The sequence below is a fragment of the Schistocerca gregaria genome, chromosome 5 (genome assembly GCF_023897955.1).
Source record: "Schistocerca gregaria isolate iqSchGreg1 chromosome 5, iqSchGreg1.2, whole genome shotgun sequence".
Lineage (NCBI taxonomy): Eukaryota > Metazoa > Arthropoda > Insecta > Orthoptera > Acrididae > Schistocerca > Schistocerca gregaria.
Genome location: NC_064924.1, coordinates 121,667,588 through 121,692,060, shown reverse-complemented (window position 1 = coordinate 121,692,060; position 24,473 = coordinate 121,667,588). Strand labels below are relative to the sequence as shown.

The following is a 24,473-nucleotide window of genomic DNA, read 5'->3' as shown; positions in this document are numbered from 1 at the left end:
CGCAATGTCATAGGTCAACCGATTCCTCCACAGGAAAACACGTCTGATATATTCTATACGACAATGGTGACTGCAGGTGCGTCACATGACAGGAATATGTTGTGTAGGTGTAACGTACCCATACTACGGCGCAGTTACCTCGCATCGGACGGACGGACAGACAGATAATAATTGTCTGAAAATGAAAAATTAAGCTCTTCATCCAAGGAAAGACTTGAACCAATGTCCTCTCGTTCCGCAGCTGCTTAAGCCAACCGCGAGACCAAGGTGCTCCTGAACTCACATTATCCTTGTTGTTACATATGTTGCACATGGACTACTCAGTTTGTATGTTTTGCTTATTTTTTTCATAGTTCCGCACAACTTCATCCTGTTTTCTCGATTGATCTGTGTTCAGTTTTTCAAGGCCTATTCAATGTGCCAACTTATAACTAAATCTGAGGGGGGTGCGATGGGGAGGTTCCCTTGTGAGATACGTGTCCGACCCTCCAGAACGTCCCAAATAGTGACTAGTGCAACGAAAGTACTTCGTCTCCCAGGCGCGCCAAAGCGACCCGAAGCTGTCCGAATCACTTGTATTGCAATATCGTTACTCTTATGTCTCTCAAAACTAGAGAAATTTAATAAACAAAAACGATTGACTCTGTGGGTAGCCATGAGTGATTGAGTGATTGTCATACTAAAAGCTGGGTTAAATACAACGATAAGTTGTTTTATAAGTTGTATAAGGTATGCCTGGAATTTATAAGAGAAGTTAGGCGTTTTGGCGCCTAGCAGCCGAATGTGCTGACCAGTCAGAAGCAAATTCAGTACAACTGGCGCACTCTCCCACGGGACTGATACATACTGTGCCATCTGTCGCGTGTTCATCACTCCACTTTTGTACCATAATTATGCTGTGTCATGTGAATCAAGCTGCATCAAGGCGAACGTTTAGCAAAATAAAATACTGGCGGCCACAGCCAGGAATATTACATCATTCATCATGTTGGTACCATTTTGTTCAGTGGGATGTCTTCCAACAATTGCCGCAGCAGCATATCTTAGGAATCCGAGATGGCTGAGTGTATTTAGATTCTCCTCAATTAAATAGGGACCATGATACGGGTCTTGAAAAACACGCACCAAGCGTTGATAGATCAGGAGAGTTGTTTTTATCCACTTTTTTGAGTCAGGGTGGATTTTCATCTGCCGATTAGTGCATATTGCGAAGATTGACATGCCTGTGGTTTGTAAACAACTCTTCTTCCTTCAACAAAATTTTGCATAGACATGCCGCATCACTTTGCACTTTCGGTAGTAACATTCGGAGAACTGTAACCAAAATTCGGAAGTCATCGCCATGGAGCTGTACATGCAGCGAAATGTCAGGAGGATGACATGCGATGGAATGTAGAGTTCGCAGAACTCTTGTTTGTTGATACCTCTCGTTCTTCCAAAATACCTCTTAGTGACATTTGCATTGTGTTATTGCTGCTAAAATCCTGCTTTCATTTCTTTCTCAGTTGCTGTTGTTTTTCCTTGGTGTATTTTATTCTCCACGCCTCCAATTTCTAGAATAGTTTTTCATAATGTTTCCAAAGACAGACTGCGAGAGCTTGGCGCGATCTGGATACCCTTCAGTACACAACCGCACCGCTGCCCAAATAGTTTGGCGGCATTCGCCGTAAACGAGATTCGGTTTTTCGACTGTCAGATACATTGTGAATGTCTCAATAGCCTTATGAGCAAGCCGGTAGCGGTGGTCTCGCGGTTCTAGGCGCGGCCGGCACGGTAGCTCAGTGTGTTCGGTCAGAGGGTTAGCTGTCCTCTCTAATAAAAAAACTGAGTGAATGTATCAATAATGAACTTCAATGGGCGTCAAGGGACGTCCGCCACAAACAATTGCAACGAACTATAACGAACAAAATGAGATAAAAAAAAGGCGCTCAGTCCGGAGTCGCGCGACTGCTACGGTCGCAGGTTCGAATCCTGCCTCGGGCATGGATGTGTGTCAAGTCCTTACATTAGTTAGGTTTAAGTAGTTCTAAGTTCTAGGGGACTGATGACCACAGATGTTAAGTCCCATAGTGCTCAGAGCCATTTTGATCCTTATGAGCAGTTTATCTGACTCCAACAACAGTAGAACACAGACTGATGGGCTTCTAGCAAACAGGTAAACAAGAGAATAATACCTCAGTCACTTGTTTGCTTGAATTTGGTATAATAGGCAGACGTTTGTTGAACCTCTTCTCCTGACGGCTGTATAGTGGTTTGCAGCGCTGTTATCTTGGTACCATTTGATTAAGTCCAGTACGTATTGTCCCAGAAATTCTGTTAGAAGCTTCTTTAAAGTTGTATACAAAAAAAGTATGAGCTTCCATTAGGAAAAAAAACGAAGTACGTTGTCGTAATTCGGCAGCTATGGACGATAAAAATTACTTGAGAACAGCAGCACATTCGACATGTTGTCTGGTATAACTTGGAGAAAAATGCAGCTCGATATATTTATTAATTCTGGACATATTTCGGGTGGCCTGTCTTAGCTGTCTCATTCCCTGTATTATTGTAAAGTATGTTGCTTAGATCAACAGGCATGCCTGAAACGATTTTTTGGTTTAAAATCAGCTGTTATCAAATTTATGAAGGAAAAAGGAAAACTAGAACGAAAATTACAACGTCCGAAATGGGTTGCAGACGTCTCGTTTTAAGTGGCATTGACTGCTCACTGCCTGCTGTCAATCACTGCGCGGTGAGAAACAACTCATTCTGATTTACTGCGAATGTACTTAAAATGAAAATCGCATTGTGGAAGAACAGATTCTGACAAAAAATATCAACTATTTCCGTAATGTTACTGCAGTTAAAGAAGAAGGGAGTTCTGAAGAATTCGTTGTGTACTTGAAAGAATTACAAGGACAATTTTCTAAACGTTTTGAGGACAGTATCAACTTCGCATCTGTTTCCGAGCTGTTTCCGAGACGGTTATCCGTTTCAATTAAAAGCGTCCCTGTGCATGTGCAGATGGGACTGATTTTTTTAATGGGTAAGACTGTACAGAATGCCTACGATGTTTTCCTTGCGAAGATTTGCGGTGTCCTCATAATAGGATTGCTAATATGATAAAATATTTATAAAATATTTCGATCAATTTATTTCTATGAAAAGCTTTTTTCGATTATAAACCTAAAAGAAAATCTGTGAATTTATCTGTCTGTATGCAGACAATTTGTACCGGTTACAAATTATATCTTCAGCGTGCCTATAATAAATAAATGACACTGAAAATTTTTGTTTTTGATCCGTGTTGTTAAAAACTAAGAAATACGAAACGAAGTCGTAGGAAGAGCGACTGCGTTGCCATCTAAATGTGGCATGTTCGCTGTTTCCCCCTCTTCCTCTCCCCCCCCCCTACTCCATTCATCCTCAGATAGTGTGGATTGTGGTGGGGGAAGCGTGCAGCGAGCTGAGAGAGATATGCATACGTGCAAGAGCACTGCTTCCGTGCTAAATTATTTGTTGTGTTTCTTGTTTAGGCAACCGTAATCAAGAACAACTGACGAATACAATTTGTAGTGACAGAGCCAAATGCAACCCACAATGACTATCACTTTGAAAGAACTTGAATTGTAATACTTACACTAAATATTACTTAAGTCTTTTTACTCTGCTGTATTTTACGCTTTCCAGAACCTCAATCGATAGCCATCCAGTGAGTTACGCAAACACATTTTTGTGGCTGTTACCTGCAAAGGAATATATTTTTAAAGTTTAAAAACACAGACACTGTAAATAAAGAACCTGTGGTGTATTGGATAACTGATATACTCTCCTTTATGTATATTGATATTGAAATTTTTGAAGTATTTATATTCTTCAGCATTTGCATAACAGGACAATTCGCCTTTTTAAGTTCTATATGATGAAGTGTAGCCGAACTGTAATCATTTGACAAAATATGTAGATACAAAATAAAACAAATGCTCTGGCAGATGCTAACACGTGGTTGTGTCTATGGGTGCCAAAAATGAAGTAACTGAGAGAGAATGATATTTGTTTCCTCTTCAACTGTGTGCAAGGGACTACCAACAAGTCAAATTTGAGCTTTTATGGAGAACTGGTATGTTGCTCGATACTTAATTAGATCTGAACACATATGTAGAAATATATAAAAAATGTGGTGAGAAGCTTACTAAAATATTTCCAACTATAGTATCTCCGTTCGTTCCAAGGTGATTTGTAATTTGCAAAACACCGTAAATGGCATAAATCCTTAAAAATTAATCGTCGCGTTTTATTGCGAATTAGGTATGGTGGTTTAAACAATATATGTTTCGACGCTACCTTTTTATATTGAATTTTTGGCTAAAAGACAAGGCAAATGAATTCGGAACCCAGCTAATGTATACATTACATTGAAAATATTGAACTGAACTTTTTAGTTTAGAACACTGTCTAAAATCTTTATGTTTCTGGTATTACAGGCTACCTGTGTGGTTCTGCTGCCAGCTGCAACAGCGGCCACGAAAGAACCATTTGGATTGGATGATATCTTATATGGGGACTTTACACCAGAATCGTTTACAGCCAAATGGATAAGTGGTAAGTGAGTATTTGCCTATTCGCCAACTCAAGGTAGACAAGGCGCCCGTAAGCATCGGTGATTTGTCTGAAATTTTGTGTTATCGCTGGAACAGTAATGCCGCAGTAAAAATATGTTTATTTAAGGGACGAATGAAGTTTCATGGCTGACAAGTTATTTATCTCTTGAAATGGAATGCCTCCAACATAAGATGTTGTGCAGCTTGCTAATACTGAATATATATGGACTGACTAGTATCGAGCACATGCCGGGCTTCCTCGGGTTCTATACTATAACAAACAAAATACGGAAATGGAACGTGTTACACTGTGACCCACAAGTCTGATATTTGTCAAACTTTGTGAGGGATTCATCACATGTTGTTGTTGTTGTTGTTGTGTTGCGGTCTTTGTGGTCTTCATTCCAAAGACTGGTTTAATGAAACTTCCCACGCTACTCTGTCTTGTGCAAACCTCTTCACCTCCGAATAACTACTGCAAACTATATCCTTCACAATCTGCTTACTGTATTCATCTCTTGGTCTCCCTCTAGTATTTTTAACCCCCCACACTAACATCTAGTAATAAATTGATCACCTCTCCAAGTCTCTGAATGTGTCCTAAGAATCGGACCCTTCTTTTAGTCAGGTTGTGCCACCAAATACTTTCCTCCTCAATTCCTTTCGGCACGTCTTCAAAAGCTACATCATCTACCTATCTAACTTCAGAATTCTTCTGTAGCTTCTGTTCTCGTCTTGTCTGAAATGTTTATCGTACACGTTTAACTTGCATACAAGGCTGCACTCCACATGAATATACTCATAAAAGTCTTACCTACGCTTAAATTTACATTCAACATTAACAAATTTCTCTTCTTCAGAAACGCACTTCTTGCTATTCCCAGTCAGCATTTTGTATCGCCTCTACTAGGCCAAATAGCAAAATTTTTTAATATGTCACATCCTGATGTACTTTCCTCAACATTACCATATTTAATGCGGCTACATTCCCTTAACATCGTTTTGCTTTTGTTGACGTTGATCTTACGCCGCCCTTTCAAGGCGCTGTTCATTACTTTCGACTATTCTTGCAAGTCCGCTGCTGTCTCTGATAGGATTACAATCTCGGTGATAAACCACAAAGTTTTTTTTCCCCTGAACGTAAACACCCTTTCCAAATTTCCCCTGGTTTCTTTCACACCTTGATTAGTGTAATGATTGAATAACATTGAGTGTAGTCTACTGCCCTGATTCATTCGCTTCTCAATAGCTGCTTCCGTTCCAGGCCATTCGTCTATTGTAACTGTCCTCTGTTTACTGTACAAATTATAAATAAAGTTTCGCTCCCAGTATTTTTAAGGATGAAACAAACGAGAAACAAAATTATGTAATTTATGGCGAGGACGGAAGTGTCTGTCTTACAAAAAGGAATCACTATCCGAAAGCGTCTGTTCCTGCTCTGGGTGGCATTCTGATCAGTGTACTTCCTTCATGTTAGGAGCGACTGCTCTAATGAATTCTGGGGCTCTCAATCTCAGTCTTAACTTCTCGAGGTACAGCAATGGCTTCTCCAGATACTTTCAGTAATTACGCATGATGTAATCAAATACAGAATAAACGGCGCCAGACGGTGAGCTGAAAGGTGAATCCGTCATTGCACCAAGCAATGCAAGTGGGCCATTGGAATCTGGAGGGCTTTCTGGAAATGAGAATTCTAAAATACAGGCGAAACGTAAGTATTTCGTTGCGACATTAAATATCCACACCTTTTTATAAGCAGGAAAACTGAAAGAGCCAACCAGAATCCTTGATGAACATAACGTAATAATTTTGGTTCTGCGTGAAAAAAATTCAAAGATGAACGTGTAATGGAGTTCGAGAACTATAGGATTTATGAAGGCAAACTCTGAAAGGCATACCTCAGTTGCAGATAGCTTTTATTGTGAACAGGAGAAGCTGACTCTGTGGAGGAATTTACTTCTGCCTTTGCTAACAGTAAGATGTACAAACAAAACCTATACATTAATTAATGCTCATATACAATCAATGTCGATAACTAAAAGAACCCAAAGAAAGAAGAGAGATTGTGGGAACTACAAAACTCGAAAACCCAGAAACTGAGGTTGAATAAGTGCACTGTTTTTGTTCTACACTATACTTGTGATTCAACTTTAAATATAGAAATGTTCTACCAAGTGTTAACGAAAGAATCCAGAAAGTTCCTGCTAACAATATTATAATTCTAATGGGTGACTTTAATGCCAAAATTTGGAATCTCACTACAAAAATTGTTGGAGACGTCCAGAACATAAACAGACTGATACAAACGTCAACAGACGTACATTTGTATCATACATTCCAACATAAACTGATGTCTAGAAATTTCAAGAGATTTCTCAGCAAACAGAAAGCCTGAAAATCACCAAAATGAATCCCCTGGACAAATCAAAATAGACCAAGTAGCGATATCCATGAGAAATGGGAATGAAATCATAAATGTGAAAGTTAAGAAAGGAATATACACTCCTGGAAATGGAAAAAAGAACACACTGACACCGGTGTGTCAGACCCACCATACTTGCTCCGGACACTGCGAGAGGGCTGTACAAGCAATGATCACACGCACGGCACAGCGGACACACCAGCAACCACGGTGTTGGCCGTCGAATGGCGCTAGCTGCGCAGCATTTGTGCACCGCCGCCGTCAGTGTCAGCCAGTTTGCCGTGGCATACGGAGCTCCATCGCAGTCTTTAACACTGGTAGCATGCCGCGACAGCGTGGACGTGAACCGTATGAGCAGTTGACGGACTTTGAGCGAGGGCGTATAGTGGGCATGCGGGAGGCCGGTTGGACGTACCGCCGAATTGCTCAACACGTGGGGCGTGAGGTCTCCCCAGTACATCGATGTTGTCGCCAGTGGTCGGCGGAAGGTGCACGTGCCCGTCGACCTGGGACCGGACCGCAGCGATGCACGGATGCACGCCAAGACCGTAGGATCCTACGCAGTGCCGTAGCGGACCGCACCGCCACTTCCCAGCAAATTAGGGACACTGTTGCTCCTGGGGTATCGGCGAGGACCATTCGCAACCGTCTCCATGAAACTGGGCTACGGTCCCGCACACCGTTAGGCCGTCTTCCGCTCACGCCCCAACATCGTGCAGCCCGCCTCCAGTGATGTCGCGACAGGCGTGAATGGAGGGACGAATGGAGACGTGTCGTCTTCAGCGATGAGAGTCGCTTCTGCTTTGGTGCCAATGATGGTCGTATGTGTGTTTGGTGCCGTGCAGGTGAGCGCCACAATCAGGACTGCATACGACCGAGGCACACAGGGCCAACACCCGGCATCATGGTGTGGGGAGCGATCTCCTGCACTGGCCGTGGACCTCTGGTGATCGTCGAGGGGACACTGAATAGTGCACGGTACATCCAAACCGTCATCGAACCCATTGTTCTACCATTTCTAGACCGGCAAGGGAACTTGCTGTTCCAACAGCACAATGCACGTCCGCATGTATCCCGTGCCACCCAACGTGCTCTAGAAGGTGTAAGTCAACTACCCTGGCCAGCAAGATCTCCGGATCTGTCCCCCATTGAGCATGTTTGGGACTGGATGAAGCGTCGTCTTACGCGGTCTGCACGTCCAGCACGAACGCTGGTCCAACTGAGGCGCCAGGTGGAAATGGCATGGCAAGCCGTTCCACAGGACTACATCCAGCATCTCTACGAACGTCTCCATGGGAGAATAGCAGCCTGCATTGCTGCGAAAGGTGGATATACACTGTACTAGTGCCGACATTGTGCATGCTCTGTTGCCTGTGTCTATGTGCCTGTGGTTCTGTCAGTGTGATCATGTGATGTATCTGACCCCAGGAATGTGTCAATAAAGTTTCTCCTTCCTGGGACAATGAATTCACGGTGTTATTATTTCAATTTCCAGGAGTGTATATCGAAACAAACCTCCAGACCTATCTACGAGGACGTGCCGAAAAGTAATGCATTCGGATTTCGTACTGAAAACTCTTTAAACTGTTTAAGTAAAACAAACGCTACTAGCGTTCTATACCTTTATTCTTCATATCTGCTTGTTTGCAGTCTTCTGCCGCTAGACGGCTCCGAATTGTAGAGCGTAACATTGCGATGTGTAACGTAAGTACGTAGGTGTATGAGAGCGTGCTGCATTCGAGTTTCGAATTCGAAGAGTTCTTCCACACGTGGAGAACCCTCTCTTTCAGCACGGCAATGTCAGGCAACACACGAGCGCTGCGACATATGGGTTCACTGTCATCGATCACCTTCCGTACAGTCCCGATTTGAGTCCATCCGACAATTTTCATTTATTTCCAGAACTTAAAGAATACCTTCGAAGACTTCACTTTGATAGTGATGAATCGGTGCAAACGGAGGTGAGATTATGGTTCCGCCAACAAAGACAACCATTCTACAAAGTCTCGTTGGGAGAAATATGGTTGACGCCAGGACGACTATGATGAGAAATAAATATTTAGACATGAAGAATAAGCTATAAATTGTTAATAATGTTTGTTTCATTTGAAAATCTTTAAGAGTTTAGAGGAAGGACAAGATGAGCAATGCTGCTGAGGAAACAGCTACGGTGAGAAACCTGTTCCACTCCCGAATAGCCCGTGGGAAGAATGATTGTCGGGTAAGCCTCTGTATGGGCTTTTAATTTCTCGAATTTTCTCTTCATGGTCATTATGGAAGACATATGCAACGGGAAGTTATACCTTGTTCGACTCTTCCTGGAAAGTGTTCGCTCAAAATTTCAATGGTACACACATTAAAAAGAGTTTTACATCACCCAGGTCGCCAGAACTCCTGAAGATGGACGTTGACTGTGGATATTGTATCACAGACACAGTCCCTTTGAGTGTTCAGAGATGTCACCAAAGCCGGCGAAAGATGGAAACAACCATGCACGAGCAACGCCTGTTAGACGGAAGGGGTCCGACAGCCGATCAGTTCCAGTCATTCCAGCAGGAAGTTGTCTGTAGTTCAACCATGCCTAGACGGTCAATACCGCGGTTCGATCGCGTGCACATTGTTAATTTGTGCCAGGAAGGGCTGTCAACAAGGGAAGCGTCCAGGCGTCTCGGAGTGAACCAAAGCGATGTTGATCGGACATGAAGTATATGCAGAGAGACAGGAATTGTCGATGACATGTCTCGCTCAGGACGCCCAAGGGCTACTACTACAGTGGATGACCGCTAACTACGGATTTTGGCTCGGAGGAGCCCTGACAGCAACGCCACCATGTTGAATAATGCTTTTCGTGCAGCCACAGGAGGTCGTGTTACGACTCAAACTGTGCGCAATAGGCCGCATCATGCGCAACTTCACTCCCGACGTCCATGGTGAGATCCATGTTTCCAACCACGACACCATGCAGTGCGGTACAGATGGACCAAACATCATGCCGAACGGACCGCTGAGGACTCGCATCACGTTCTCTTCACCGATGAGTGTTGTATATGCCTTCAACAGAAATCTGATGTGCTCTGAAAGTGATGAAAATGGAAGAAAATGAAAGTTTGAACAGAGACACGTTTCGAAAGAAGGTTTTAGACTCTCGTCTCCAGAGGAAATCAAAAAAGAAATGTGGAGCAAACTGGAGAGACGTTCGGAAATGATAGCGCTGTGATCGAATGAAAAAATATTAGAAAAACCAGAAGTTAAATTAGAAGTAGTTATTTACGTGGACCATAGGAGATCTAAATCGAGTGATGAATTATAATGAGTGATATCAAAGAAAGTGTTTCATAATCTACAGCTGTAAAGCACATTGACCATGCCAATTGCAGAAGTTCGAGAAGTTATGTACTCCCACAGCCAACAGCCATAAAACTGAATAATAAATTGAATGTTCTCAAAAAATGTCTTTGGGATGTGCTAAAAAACAATAAGTACAGGACAAGTAAAATTACGACATGTGTAAAGATCGTAGTCACGTTTACTTATATCTGTCGCGCAACATTCTTGTGGTTAATTATATTATGCAAAGCTTTCCCTAGACAGTCAATAATCCTGGGCTATAACACTGTGCAATATATTGACTGTTGGTTCCAGACAGTGAACTGGTATTGCGCAAACTCCATATCGTATCTCGAAGGCGCACACATGGCGGGTATGAATGGACGTCTGGTATTATTTGGCCATTGGCCAGGATCTGCGCTCGCTTGAAGAAAAGGGGAAGTAAAGATGTAGGACGGAATGGTATAAGAAGAGAGGAAGACTGATACACACAAATTTACTCAGTGACTTGAAGATAGGCGAGCCAGATGATTGTTGGGACTTTCTGAGCATGGACTCTCGCTCTTTAGATGTTCTTTAACAAATTGTTACACCTATATCTCAGAAAAAAGATACTAATGTGCGAGACACTATTCCTGTAACTCAGCACCTGTCAGCTTCCCTACATTATTAGGCTACAGGAAATTAATTTGAAAACCCAAACAAATGCTATATCGTCACAGTCAGTAACACTAATCGTGATGGAAATGTGAACAGCTTCAGTTTGAAACATTACGCAATAGTAAGGAGAGGTATACATATGTCCCCGTATTTAATGCTGAAACTGAGGATGTAATTAAATTAGAAGGTATTTCTTGCCCTTGCAAAAAGTTCATAGCATCAAAGATCACGAACTCCAGCACCATTTTTCGTTGCACTTTTCGTTATTAAACCACGATGAATTTCAGTTCTTTACTAGTTTAAGGTTGAATAACGAGTAATCTGTTTTTGTTCTACAGGGTCCTATTTATCTCTAACTAGTTTTCGGCTTACTGTGTCATCTACAGGAAACACTGGTTTTTAGGTAAACAAACATTATAAACAAAGATACAATCTACTTGTACAGAACTTTGCGCACCGAATTTATTTTTTAACATTTTAATTTACACTTTATACAATGAATAATATTAAACGCAACAAATAAACTACACACTATTATAGTATTACAGGTTATATGGTTATGATGGTATAGATTTAGAGGTCATGACATTGCTTGCAAACTGTCTAACAAAGCACTAACCTCTTACATTGTGTAACAAACAGGTTTTACATTGTAAATTACCGTTTACGCAGTGGACAATATTAAACACAGTACGTGATTAAAATACACTCTATTATATTATTACAAGTCATATTGTTATAATGTTCAAGTTTGTGAAGTAAGCAAGTCAAGGAATATGAGTTTCTATTCTGTTTTAATTTTATGTATCAGAATGTGTCATTGTGACAGTTTGTGGGTATTTGGCTTGAAGGGGGGGATGTGCTGAGCTGTAATTGATAATGTTTGTTTCCTTCAAATGCTTGTAACAGGCTCAGTTTTCTACATTTGGTGGCTATGTGTAGCACTTCTGTGTGGACTTGGTATCCCTGTCCTTCCTTGAGCACGCGTTCGACAAAGTTGGAGTCTGACTTACATAATCTCCAGCTGCGTTCGTGTTTAATTAGCCTCATTGCTATAGCCATGTCCATTTAATCACTTATCACAAGTGATTTTATAAGCGTCACTGTTATTTGATAAAAAAAGTTTTGTCCTTGCTATTGAATAAGATGTGAGCTCTAGCGCCTCTTACATAAAATGAAGTATTATAAAAGCAAGATTTGACAGTTTCACTTGATTTGTCGCATAGCTTTCCTAAATATGATATATTACAGTAGTTAGTTTTAGATATGACTGGTGCTGCAGAGGGAGCGTACACACATGGCAACATTTTTCTTCTTCGTTTTTTGAGTAGAATCTTGTCAGTTTACTAATTCTATGTAGGTATTTAGTGAGGATTCTAGGTCAAATGTGCATTAAAATGACCTTCGCAAGTGCAAGAATTTGAAGATGTTGCCTCCATCCAGGTGAAATATTATTAGAGACCCCATCATCCTTATCAGTGATAAAGCAGCCCCCTTTCTCCACCCATCTCGTCCCCTCCTATCTTTCTGTCAGCCCTTATTGCCAGCCAAGGATAGTGCAGTGCTAAAAATGAAACTGCCAATCAAAACATTCAATATGGCGGAAATAGCCCAATTATATTAGTGGAAATTTGACCACAGCAAAGCATTAGAAATGAAAAAGCCAGTCACAAATTCGACATGGCGTAACTAACCGAATTTTATTAGAGGGACATTAAAAACCTCTCCCCACTCTCCACATCTCCCCCTATCTCCAACCATTCACAGTAAAATATTAAAAATGAATTACCCACTACCGAAGTATGGCTGCCTCTGTATTTACATCATTCTTATCTTAATGCATGTGATTTATGACCACAAAAATGGCATCAGATACTTTCATAGTATGGTAATATAGTATACATATACTCCCACGGTGCTGTTTGGTGCAATTTGTTGCAATTTTATCTACGTTCTCCCACTTTCCAAGATAATCAGCCATAGACACACGTAAATACGATACTTGCTTGATACTTAAGCAAGTACACCAATATATAACGTTAAACAAGTAGCACAGTGCGATATTTAAGCAAATAAATCTATACACCATGTTACAAACAATGACATAGCAACAAATACGCTATGTACTAAGCCTATGAGGAACCCGCCACTGAATTATTAGTATGTCAAAAGCAATAACGTCGCTATAACACTGCCTTAGAGCAGTATGACACTTTAAGGTTATAGTAGACATGTAAAAAAATAGTAGAAAAAATCCAAGTTTGTACATAGCTAAATTTAAACTGTAAACAATTACTGCAACCACCAGCTTAGGACAGGAATGGTAGAGACATGCAATGTATTAAAAACTAATTAAAAATGTTTGGAATAATCGTGTGTATAATCGTCTCCGTAGGTCAAGTGCGACTCTCTCCCGACAATTGGTGAAGGATCGACTGCCGCTGCATCTCACTGCCCGCCACACACTGAAAGCTCCAGCCTTGATAACAATCCTGTTGATACACTACTGGCCATTAAAATTGCTACACCACGAAGATGACGTGGTACAGACGCCCAATTTAACCGACAGGAAGAAGATACTGTGGTATGCAAATGATTAGCTTTACAGAGCATTCTCACAAGGTTGAAGCCGGTGGCGACACCTACAACGTGCAGGCATGAGGAAAGTTTCCAACCGATTTCTCATACACAAACAGCAATTGACCGGAATGCCTGGTGAAACGTTGTTGTGATGCCTCGTGTAAGGAGGAGAAATGCGTACCATCACGTTTCCGACTTTGATAGAGGTCGGATTGTAGCCTATCGCGATTGCTGCTTATCGTATCGCAATATTGGTCGAGATCCATTGACTGTTAGCAGAATATGGAATAGGTGGGTTCGGAGGGTAATACGGAACGCCCTGCTGACTCCCAACAGCCTCGTATCACTAGGAGTCTAGATGACAGGCATCTTATCCGCATGGCTTCAACGGGTCAACGGATGGGGACGTTTGCCGTCCGGAGTGTCGAGCGGTTCTAGGCGCTACAGTCTGGCAGGTTCGAATCCTGCCTCGGGCATGGATGTCTGTGATGTCCTTAGGTTAGTTAGGTTTAAGTAGTTCTAAGTTCTAGGGGACTGATGGCCTCAGAAGGTAACTCCCATAGTGCTCAGAGACATTTGAACCGGTTTTGCAAGACAACAACCAACTGCACGAACAGTTCGACGACGTTTGCAGCAGGATGGACTATCAGCTCGCAGACCATGGCTGCGGTTACCCTCGACGCTGCATCACAGATAGGAGCGCCTGCGATGTTGTATTCTACGACGAACCTGGGCGCACGAATGGCAAAACGTCATTTTTTCGGATGAATCCAGGTTCTGTTTACAGCATCACGATTGTCGCATCCGTGTTTGGCGACATCGAAGTCAACGCACATTGGAAGCGTGTATTCGTCATCGCCATACTTGCTTATCACCTGGCGTGAGGCTATGGGGTGCCATTGGTTACACGTCCCGGTCTCCTCTTGTTCGCATTGACGGCACTTTGAACAGTGGACGTTACATTTCAGATGTGTTACGACCCGTAGCTCTACCCGTCATTCGATCCCTGCGAAACCCTACATTTCAGCAGGATGTTGCACGACCGCATGTTGCAGGTCCTGTACGGACCTTTCTGGATACAGAAAATGTTCGACTGCTGCCCTGGCCAGCACATTCTACAGATATCTCACCAATTGAAAACGTCTGGTCAATTGTGACCGAGCAACTGGTTCGTTACAATACGCCAGTCACTACTCTTGATGAACTGTGATATCGTGTTGAAGCTGTATGGGCAGCTGTAATAGTACCCGCCATCCAAGCTCTGTTTGACTCAATGCCCAGGCGTATCAAGGCCGTTATTATGGCCAGAGGTGGTTGTTCTGGGTACTGATTTCTCAGGATCTATGCACCCAAATTGCGTGAAAATGTCATCACATGTCAGTTCTGGTATAATATATTTGTCCAATTGTAAGGTGTCAGGCAAATCCAACACCTTGCATGAAAACCCTGACATGATAAGCAAATCCTAGTGTGTCACATAGCTCCGAATAAATCGTGACATTAAATTAACCAAAGTAATACGAAAACGATTGAGCAAATGGAATACCACAGACTAACACAAGAATGCCTAATTGCATGTCATACCTTCCCAATGTGAGACAGACGCAGTTCCGAGGGGAGAAACGAGAACAGAAGCCGAGAGCAGAACCGTATTAAGCTACAAGGCCCTACGATAAGGGACGGACGGCCACCCACGAGCCAGCTAACCGCTAGGACCACCCCCACCCCATGTTAAAAGATAGAGCCCTCCAGAAGAACAGTATAGTTCTTACGATAACACAAAAAGGGCCACACCCAGCCGCAAGTTATAGCGCGAGACTTTCTCGCGTCTCTGTTACGTCAGGACCACCCCCCAGCCCATGTTAAAATATAGAGCCCTCCAGAAGAACAGTATAGATCTTACAATAACACTAAAATGACGACACTAGCTGCAAGTTTTAGCGTGAGCCTTTTTCGCGTCTCTGTTACGTTGCAAACTTTAAAAACATTGCCCCACCACGAAAAGTATAACGTTTCTCATTGGATAGACAGAATTTTTGTAGGCGGAGCTTAAGGTTAACATTGAGACCCTGATTGGTCAGATGGAAACACAGCCAGATAGTTTTTTTTAAACCAACTTCGGTACATTGTAGTAAGGAGAAGTTAGGAGAGAGTTGCTTCCGAGACGGCGAGGTGAGCGTAGCTGTGCTGTCCGCCGCCTGACGAACACCGACAAGGTAGTGAACGCACGCGATGCCGCATAACAACGCATAAGGCTTCACTCAGAACTGCAGAAGTCTCATCTGTTACACCCTCTTTTTGCGTAATACTAGTGTCGATCGTCAATTAAAGCTCATGGTGTTCACATTTGCCGTTTGAAGTAAAAATCTGAAACGCGATGATTTTTCTGTTATATTGTTATTGAGAAGCCACAACAGCCACTGTAATTTACGACATGTTAGATAAGTAATTAAAGATAATTGAGGGTCACTGTAGACTATTTTGATAGTTTTCTCTCTTGTGAAACGTAATTTAACCCTAGATTATAGATGTGATATGACGTACGTCATCCTTCGATCCATTGTAGAACTTGGAAACCCATTCAGGGAATATTCGTTCACATTTTTGTTGAACGAAGTTGGTTTTTACCATCCTGTATTAAAATATTTCCTTTTATCAACAGTGCAATTTATAAACAATGTTTTGTGAGTAGAATAAAGTTTCCAATGGTAAACTTAACTGCTTTTTCGACGTTATTTTACCAGCTAACTAAAAATAGGAAAGCCTTGAACCCATTCCACTAAATTTAGTTAGTGTTAAGATTCTTTTACAGGGAGTGCAGTGGAGCTGACGCTGAAATCATTAAGTATTTGGTTATATCATCGCTAGTCTCACTGAACTCTTCTGAACTCTACATGTCATGTGTGGTCTGGCGTCTCCTTACCAGCAACAGGTCCCAGGTGCAAACTAGCCAATTCCCTAAAAAACACGCTCAGAGCATCGTTGCGCGAAAGTGGTAGGGAGACACGATATAGAACAAACAGACACCACGCAGAATGTTAGAGAATGGCCACCCTGCCAGGATGGTAAAATACCATGATTGAAGGTCGACCACATGCCTAACTAGGTCAGAAAAATATCCTGTTAAAAATTTTAGTAATAAAATTTTTTTTGAAAGGCATAAATAGTTGAAAACAGTAGCTGCAGCGATAGATAGTGAGACATTTTAGCAGAGACAATAGCATAATTAAGTTATGAATTTTAAACATTGTTAGAATTAAGTTTTCTCCTCAATGCAAGCGCACAGGTGGCGGATACATCGTTGACAAGTTGGTTTTGACACAACAAGTAAGTGAATAGATTGTCAAGCCGTGTGAACAAAAAGTTTATGAAACGCGTGAGATCGTATGAGCGCATGTTGACTTGAAGTAAGGCACGTGAATTGCTTTTAAAACAGAAAATAAGGGATTCGGAAAGATTAGCAATGACAGATCGAGACCTTGACCGAATTGAAGTAGTAATCAGAGCTCCATCACCACAGAGTACAAGGAATGCGTGCAGAAACGTGTCACAGCACAGTTCAATGCAATCGGTTGCGAGCCAACACTTGGGCGAAAACGCAGAGCGTAGGACATAGGAAGAAAACGCAGTAGGACCCACCAATCTGGCAGAATTATTACAACAAATTACGGAAACCATGACAAGGCAAAATAAAGACATAGCGAACCAAATTCAAATTCAGAATGCAGAAACCACAAGACAAATGCTTGAGATTAAAGAACAAAACAAAAAAATTCAGTTACACCTAAGTCGTATTGAAGACGAGGCAAAAGAATCTCGAGAAGTGATAGGAAACTTAATAACAGGTCACAATCAATTGAGAACAGACATTGACAAGGTACAAACACTGCGTAATGACATTCAGGACGAGATCAAATCATTACGTAATAACACCCAGGGAGAAGCCAAGAAACTAGAGAAACAGATAAACGAAATTACTAGACAAGCAGCAGATACAGCACGTGAAGTTGTTGAAAAAAGTGTGTTACACAAACGTCCCACAAAAGCAGCGCTGAAAAGATATGATAACCGCATAGTCAAAATAGAAGCGCAAACGAAGCGACAGAAGTTACGAACAGAGTTGTTGCAAACCATTGTAGAGCGTAGTGAAGAGGATCGAACTAGCACAGAGTCTGCAACCACATCCGTATCTGTAACAGCACCGGAAAAACTAGCAATTAACGAAGATATTATGCATTTGCCACTCCAATCACAGGCGGAAAGTAATATACGTGAAATCAGACAGCTTGCACAGCAACAAACACGTTTCGAAATTCTTGATGAACAAACGTCATCACAAACGCATGCGGAACCACAAATGTATGTTTCAAGACAGTTTGGATCGTGCAACGAAGCAGCAAGGTTAGTCAGGCAAGATACCGAACCAATACCTGACAATTGAAAGTCAGGTCGCGAAGAGTACAGTGCAATGCATTCAGCTACACGTTCACAACCGAGGGAAGAAAATTATTGCGTACCACTCCAACGATACTACGGAAGGGTAGGCGAAAGGTACAGTGGACAATATCCAATGGATCTACCACAACCGGAAAGAACGACGGGAGAAATGATTAGAAACAAAAGTGGCGAAATACGACAACGATCATCTCCTCACAGTCAGAAAATTTCAACACTTTCGAGAAGGAAACTCATTACATCCACGAACTTTTATTGATCAATTCCGAATAGGATTACCAGAACACTGGACGCTAGGACACAAATTAGACTTTATACGTGCACACGTGTCAGGAACAGTTGCAGAAACCATGCAAAATGTTGCAGCGACATGCCGATCGTACGAAGATTTCAGAGAGAAGTTTCTCTCACGCTATTGGTCCAGCGAATCACAGAACAGAGTGAAGTACGAATTATTGCAGAACCCATATTTTGAAAATTCAGGAGAGAAGAGTCCCGTGAATTTTTTCGAATTAATGGCAAAGGAAAATCAATGCTTAGATGTACCATATAGTGACGGAGAGTTGATTAAATTATGCGCGCTGAAGCTACCATTGAAATACCAACAATCATTAGTAGGTCACGGAGGCAATGACGTCGAAGCATTTAAAGGTATTCTAAGGGAGCTAGAGTTCATATTTTCGGAAGATGACGCAAGAAAAAGACGAAGCGTACGTAAAAACGAAAGCAAAAAGCAGTGGAATCCACAAGGCACAGTACGATGAAACAATAATTACGAACCATGTGATAACTTCGCACCAAGAAACTACAATAAATTTCAACAAAGAACCGGTTATGGAGTTAGAAGAGAATATGGCAATAACTATAATTCACCCAGGGACGACAACAACCATTACAGAGGGAATAACGACAACCGGAACGGGTACTGGAGAACCAATAGACCGACAAATTATCAACAAAGAAACCACTATCAACAAGCTGAACAAGAAAAGAGAATAGAGATAGAAGAGGTGGAGGTAAGACCACCAAACCCCAATACACGTTCGAATTGACAGCTAAGCGCCCATGCCAAAGAGAATGACGCACCGACCCAGGACAAATGCAGCACTTTGAACAGAGAAGTAAAAATCTTATCACGAGAAGAGAAGAAGGAAGAAACAAATCCGCAGGTACCAGATGAAAACGAAGACAAGAAAATAACAATATCGTGCTGGGACGAAATTAATTGGGAGAATACTGACGAGAAAGATGAATTACCAGAGGCATGCACAACGAATGTAGGAGGAAAGGACGAAGTAATGAGTATTGCAGAGCTATTTGAGTTGGAAACCAGGGAAAGCGAATTCAATGAGGATAATGCGCAGTCGACAGAAGTTGAAAATAATTTAGGAGTGGGTACACAACCCAACGTATATAATGAAGGAAGTTACGAAGCGATAATTAGAGCATTTAGAGGCGATAATGTGGAAGTACCGACGAAGAAGGAGAAGATAGACGAGAATGAGGAAAAAGTAGAGGATGTTGAAGGAAGCGTAAATGAAGGAAGAAATAGAGAAGAGGAAATAAAAGAGAGAGAAGTAGCAGTCGAAGCTTATCCAACAGAAAGTTCGAATTCACAAGGGAAATTCCTAAAAAGACTAATGTATGATTCAGTGGAGGATTCGTTGATTCAAGAAGAAGAAGAACAGAACCAACCCTTTTAAATTCAACCAATTGTGAAGGGCATGGTAAAGCATAACCCAGTCAATATTGTAATTGATAGCGGAAGTGAACTGACTGCGATCTCAGAAAATTTATTCATGCAATGTAATGCCAATGAGGAGTTGCCAGTTCTGAAAACACGTAAGATTAAAGTAAGAGGTCCTATTAGAAACAATGCTGCGGAAGTTACGAGACAAACAATGTTAACTCTTTCGTGTCAAGGTCAAAAGATCGAAGCCAACTTCGTGATTATACCTAAACTAACTGTAGATTTGATTATAGGTGCAGATTTTTTAAATGAGAGACGAGCGATAATAGATATGGGAAAGGTAGCGTAACATTCGGGAATTTCACACTTCTCCTTGAGCAGAAGCTAAAATTAGAAGAAATACCAGTTATAAACAAACAATTAAGAATGACGCGAGATAGAGAGGATGAAGAATTAGAATGGTATGCACAAAAGGGGGAATCGCGTCAACTCATGTTAGAAGTCCATAAAGAAATAGACGAAAAATTGCAAGAAGTTCAAGGTATTTCAGAACACAGTAAAAGAGAATTAGAGGGTATTTTACGAGATAAAGCAGAGGTATTTTTACCTAAGACTGGCAGTATTAAACACTTTCAGTACAAGTTTGAAGTAAAACAGCACAAACCATTTAGAGTGCCAACCTATACAATCCCATTAAGCTACAGGAATAAAGTATTTCAGGAGATATCTAAATTTTAGATGACGATATTATTGAAACAGCTACCTCCACATATAACGGCCCGCACCATATTGCACAAAAACGAGATGGGAGCATCAGGTTAGTGCTTGATTCCAGACAGATCAACACAATCATAATCACTGAGTCAGATCGCCCAGAAAAATTAGAGGAATTGATACAAAACTTCCACGGTGCTAAGATATTTTTATCAATTGATTTACGGAGTAGTTTCTGACAAATAGAATGGGCCCCAGAATGTAGAAAATTTACAGCATTTATCGTATTCGGTAGATGTTACCAGTTTAAACGATTGCCGTTTGGTTTAAACATATCATCAGCAGCGTTAATTAGGGGATTTAATACTATACTCAGTTCTGAAATTTTACAAAAAATTACTTGTTATGTTGATGACGTGATTATAGCAGAATCCTCTTGGGATCATCACAACGACACATTAAATCAGTTTTTACAGATCATGAAAGAGCATGGGGTCACAGTAAATATAACAAAATCCAAATTTGGAATGCGAGAGTTCAAATTTCTAGGACACATGGTTTCCGAGAAAGGGGTAATGCCTGACCCATAAAAACTAACGGCAATCAAAGAATTTCATACTCCATATAATAAGAAAAGTCTCAGAGGATTTCTAGGTCTCACTGGATTCTATAAAAATTTTATTTGGATCGACTCTTTCGCAACACCACGCCTATGTGCATCGACTGGAAAAAAACACGCCATGGGTATGGGATCAACAAGCCAATGAAGAATTTTTAAAAGTGAAAAACGCACTAACAACAGCACCGATTTTAGCACATCCTGATCTAACACAAAATTTTTGTATGGCTACTGATAGCGCGAAAACAGGTTTAGGAGTTGTTTTATTCCAAGAATACGAACAGGCAGGGCTAAGATCATATAGAACAATTGCATTTGCCAGTCTGGTACTCACAAAAAGCGAGATAAACTATTCAGTCACGGAGCTGGAAGCATTGGCTATTGTATGGGGCTTCCAACGTTTTCGATGCTTCTTATTCGGAAGAAAAACAAAAGTATACACTGACCACAAAACATTAGAATTTCTGTTATCCTCCAAACTAACTCATGGGAGGTTAGCCAGATGGATGTTAATACTACAAGAATTTGACTTCACTATTACACACATACCAGGACCAGCGAATGTGTTAGCAGATGCTTTATCACGATGCCCACAGGGTGAACCCAGTAACATAGGTTTGGAAGCAGCAGAAGACCAGTTTACAATGTACTGTATGAAACAAGTACCTTTCGAAAACTACATTACGACAGCATTCAAAAACATAGGCAAAGAACAGGAAAAGGATCCCGAAATACTAGGAATCAAACACAAGTGGAGAAGTAAGGATTTTCCAGACATTCGACAGCACTATCTCGTAAAAAACAATGTTTTATTTTTTAGACGAAATGTTGCAACGAATGAATGGTTAATTTATATCCCAGATGAACTAATTAATAAGTACATATGGTGTACACATTTAAGTAATGGCCACTTTGGACCAAAGAAATGCTTTTTAAAAATAAAACAAACAAGCCATTTTCGTAATATGGAAAGACGAATTAGAACAGTATTAGTCAAATGCCAAAAATGTATGAGGGCTAAACACGTCACTTTCCAAACCAAACCACCTATGTTTCCAATAATCCCTAAAAGATTAAAACAAATAGCTGCAACAGATTTGATGGGGCCCCTCCCATGCACAAAAAATGGATATGTTTTCATATTTGTCGTTTTGGAACTTACTTCTAAATATGTTACCTTGACACCATTAAAACGAGCAACAGGACTTGCTATAAGTAAAACATTTAGACATGATTTTCTCAGACAAGTAGGTCGAGTGGAACTAATAATTTCTGATAATGGCCCACAATACAAATCAGTGCAATGGCAGAACACGTTAAAACAACACAAAATAAAACCCGTCTACATATCTAAGTACAAACCTAGCGTAAATCCAGCAGAACGATCTATGAAGGACATAGGCACCCTGTGCCGATTATATGCAGGCAAAAGACACAACACTTGGGATATATACTTTAAAAATTTTCAAGAAGTAATAAATGAAATGCCACATAACACTACACTACTACCTCCAGTTACTGTACTTAATAATATGGAACTCCCAAGCATAACCAGAGAAAATGTTAGATATCCTACTGTACCACGTAGACAGCACAAACAAGTCATAGCAACAGCACTCTCCAACATCAGAAAGGCAGCCATTAAATGAAAAGAAAGAGGAGATAGAACAGCAAGTAAAAGAACATTCTCACTAGGCCAGAAAGTATTTGTAGAAACACACCATCTCTCCAGCAAACAGAAACACAAAATACATTTGTTTTACGCTGCATACAAAGGACCTGTCATAATTAGCCGAATTGCTCATGATAATGCTGTGGAACTAATGAACCCAAAAACAGGCAAAACCTTAGGACTTCACCATATGAGCCATATCAAAAAGTTTGAAGATTAATTTTATTACTGGTAAATAATCAGTACAATATTTCTAGATTATGTTGCAGATGAGATCGTCAGGAGAAAGAAGAATGAGGAGAGAGGAAGATGGGAAAAAGAAAGTAGTTTCAATAAAAACAAAACCAAAAATAACACCAATAGTACCATAGATTAAGGTGAAGGGATAAAACGTAGTTAGTCTAACAGCATGTTGTTGTGGTCTTCAGTCCTGAGACTGGTTTGATGCAGCTCTCCACGCTACTCTATCCTGTGCAAGCTTCTTCATCTACCAGTACCTACTGCAACCTACATCCTTCTGAATCTGCTTAGTGTATTCATCTCTTGGTCTCCCTCTACAATTTTTACCCTCCACACTGTCCTCCAATACTAAACTAGTGATCCCTTGATGCCTCAGAACATGTCCTACCAACCGATCCGTTCTTCTAGTCAAGTTGTGCCACAAACTTCTCTTCTCCCCAATCCTATTCAATACTTCCTCATTATTTGTGTGATCTGCCCATCTAATCTTCAGCATTCTTCTGTACCACCGCATTTCGAAAGCTTCTATTCTCCTCTTGTCAAAACTATGTATCGTCCATGTTTCACTTCCATACATGGCTACACTCCATACAAATACTTTCAGAAACGACTTCCTTACACTTAAACCTATACTCGATGTTAACAAATTTCTCTTTTTCAGAAATGCTTTCCTTGCCATTGCCAGTCTACATTTTATATTCTCTCTACTTCGACCATCATCAGTTATTTTGCTCCCCAAATAGGAAAATTCCTTTACTACTTTTAGTGTGTCATTTCCTAATCTAATTACCTCAGCATCACCCGACTTAATTCTTCTACATTCGATTATCCTCGTTTTGCTTTTGTTGATGTTCATCTTATATCCAACTTTCAAGACACTGTCCATTCCGTTCAACTGCTCTTCCAAGTCCTTTGCTGTCTCTGACAGAATTACAATGTCATCGGCGAACCTCAAGATTTTTATTTCTTATTTTAATACCTACTCCGAACTTTTCTTTTGTTTCCTTCATTGCTTGCTCAGTATAGAGATTGAATAACATGGGGGAGAGACTACAACTCTGTCTCACTCCCTTCCCAACCACTGCTTCCCTTTCATGTCCCTCGACTCTTATAACTGCATTATGCCAATGTATACCTTGCGTCCCGTACACCCCACGTCGCCCTTGACGCGTAGCATTATGGCAGCATTGGGATACTTCGTCAGCGCTGGTATGTTACTGAACGATGTTGAGGGATCGAAAGCGCTGATTTGTCGTCGCGCGTCGCATGTTGTTCATGAAATCTAAGCCCAAACAGCGGACAGTATCACTGAAGCGTAAGATTGCAATGTGTTCCTGCGGTATCCCAATCCCGATGCTCAAGGCGACGGACTTGTCAACGTTGATTTGTCTACCAGAAGGTGTACCGTAGGTTGCAATCGAGTCCAAAGCCGCTGCCATATCGTCAGCTCCACGTATGACGATCATTAAGTCATCCGCATTTGCGGTGGAACGATAGATGGAGCCGCCAAACTG

At 41.2% G+C, this 24,473-nt stretch overlaps 1 protein-coding gene across 1 annotated transcript in view; it reads left to right on the top strand.

The window, feature by feature from the left end:
* Positions 1-24,473, top strand: part of LOC126272474 (venom dipeptidyl peptidase 4-like) — a 274,930-nt gene that overhangs the window by 20,679 nt on the left and 229,778 nt on the right. The window contains exon 2 of the mRNA XM_049975353.1: positions 4,464-4,581. Coding sequence (XP_049831310.1) covers positions 4,464-4,581 — 118 coding nt within the window. The remainder of the gene's footprint in view (positions 1-4,463; positions 4,582-24,473) is intronic.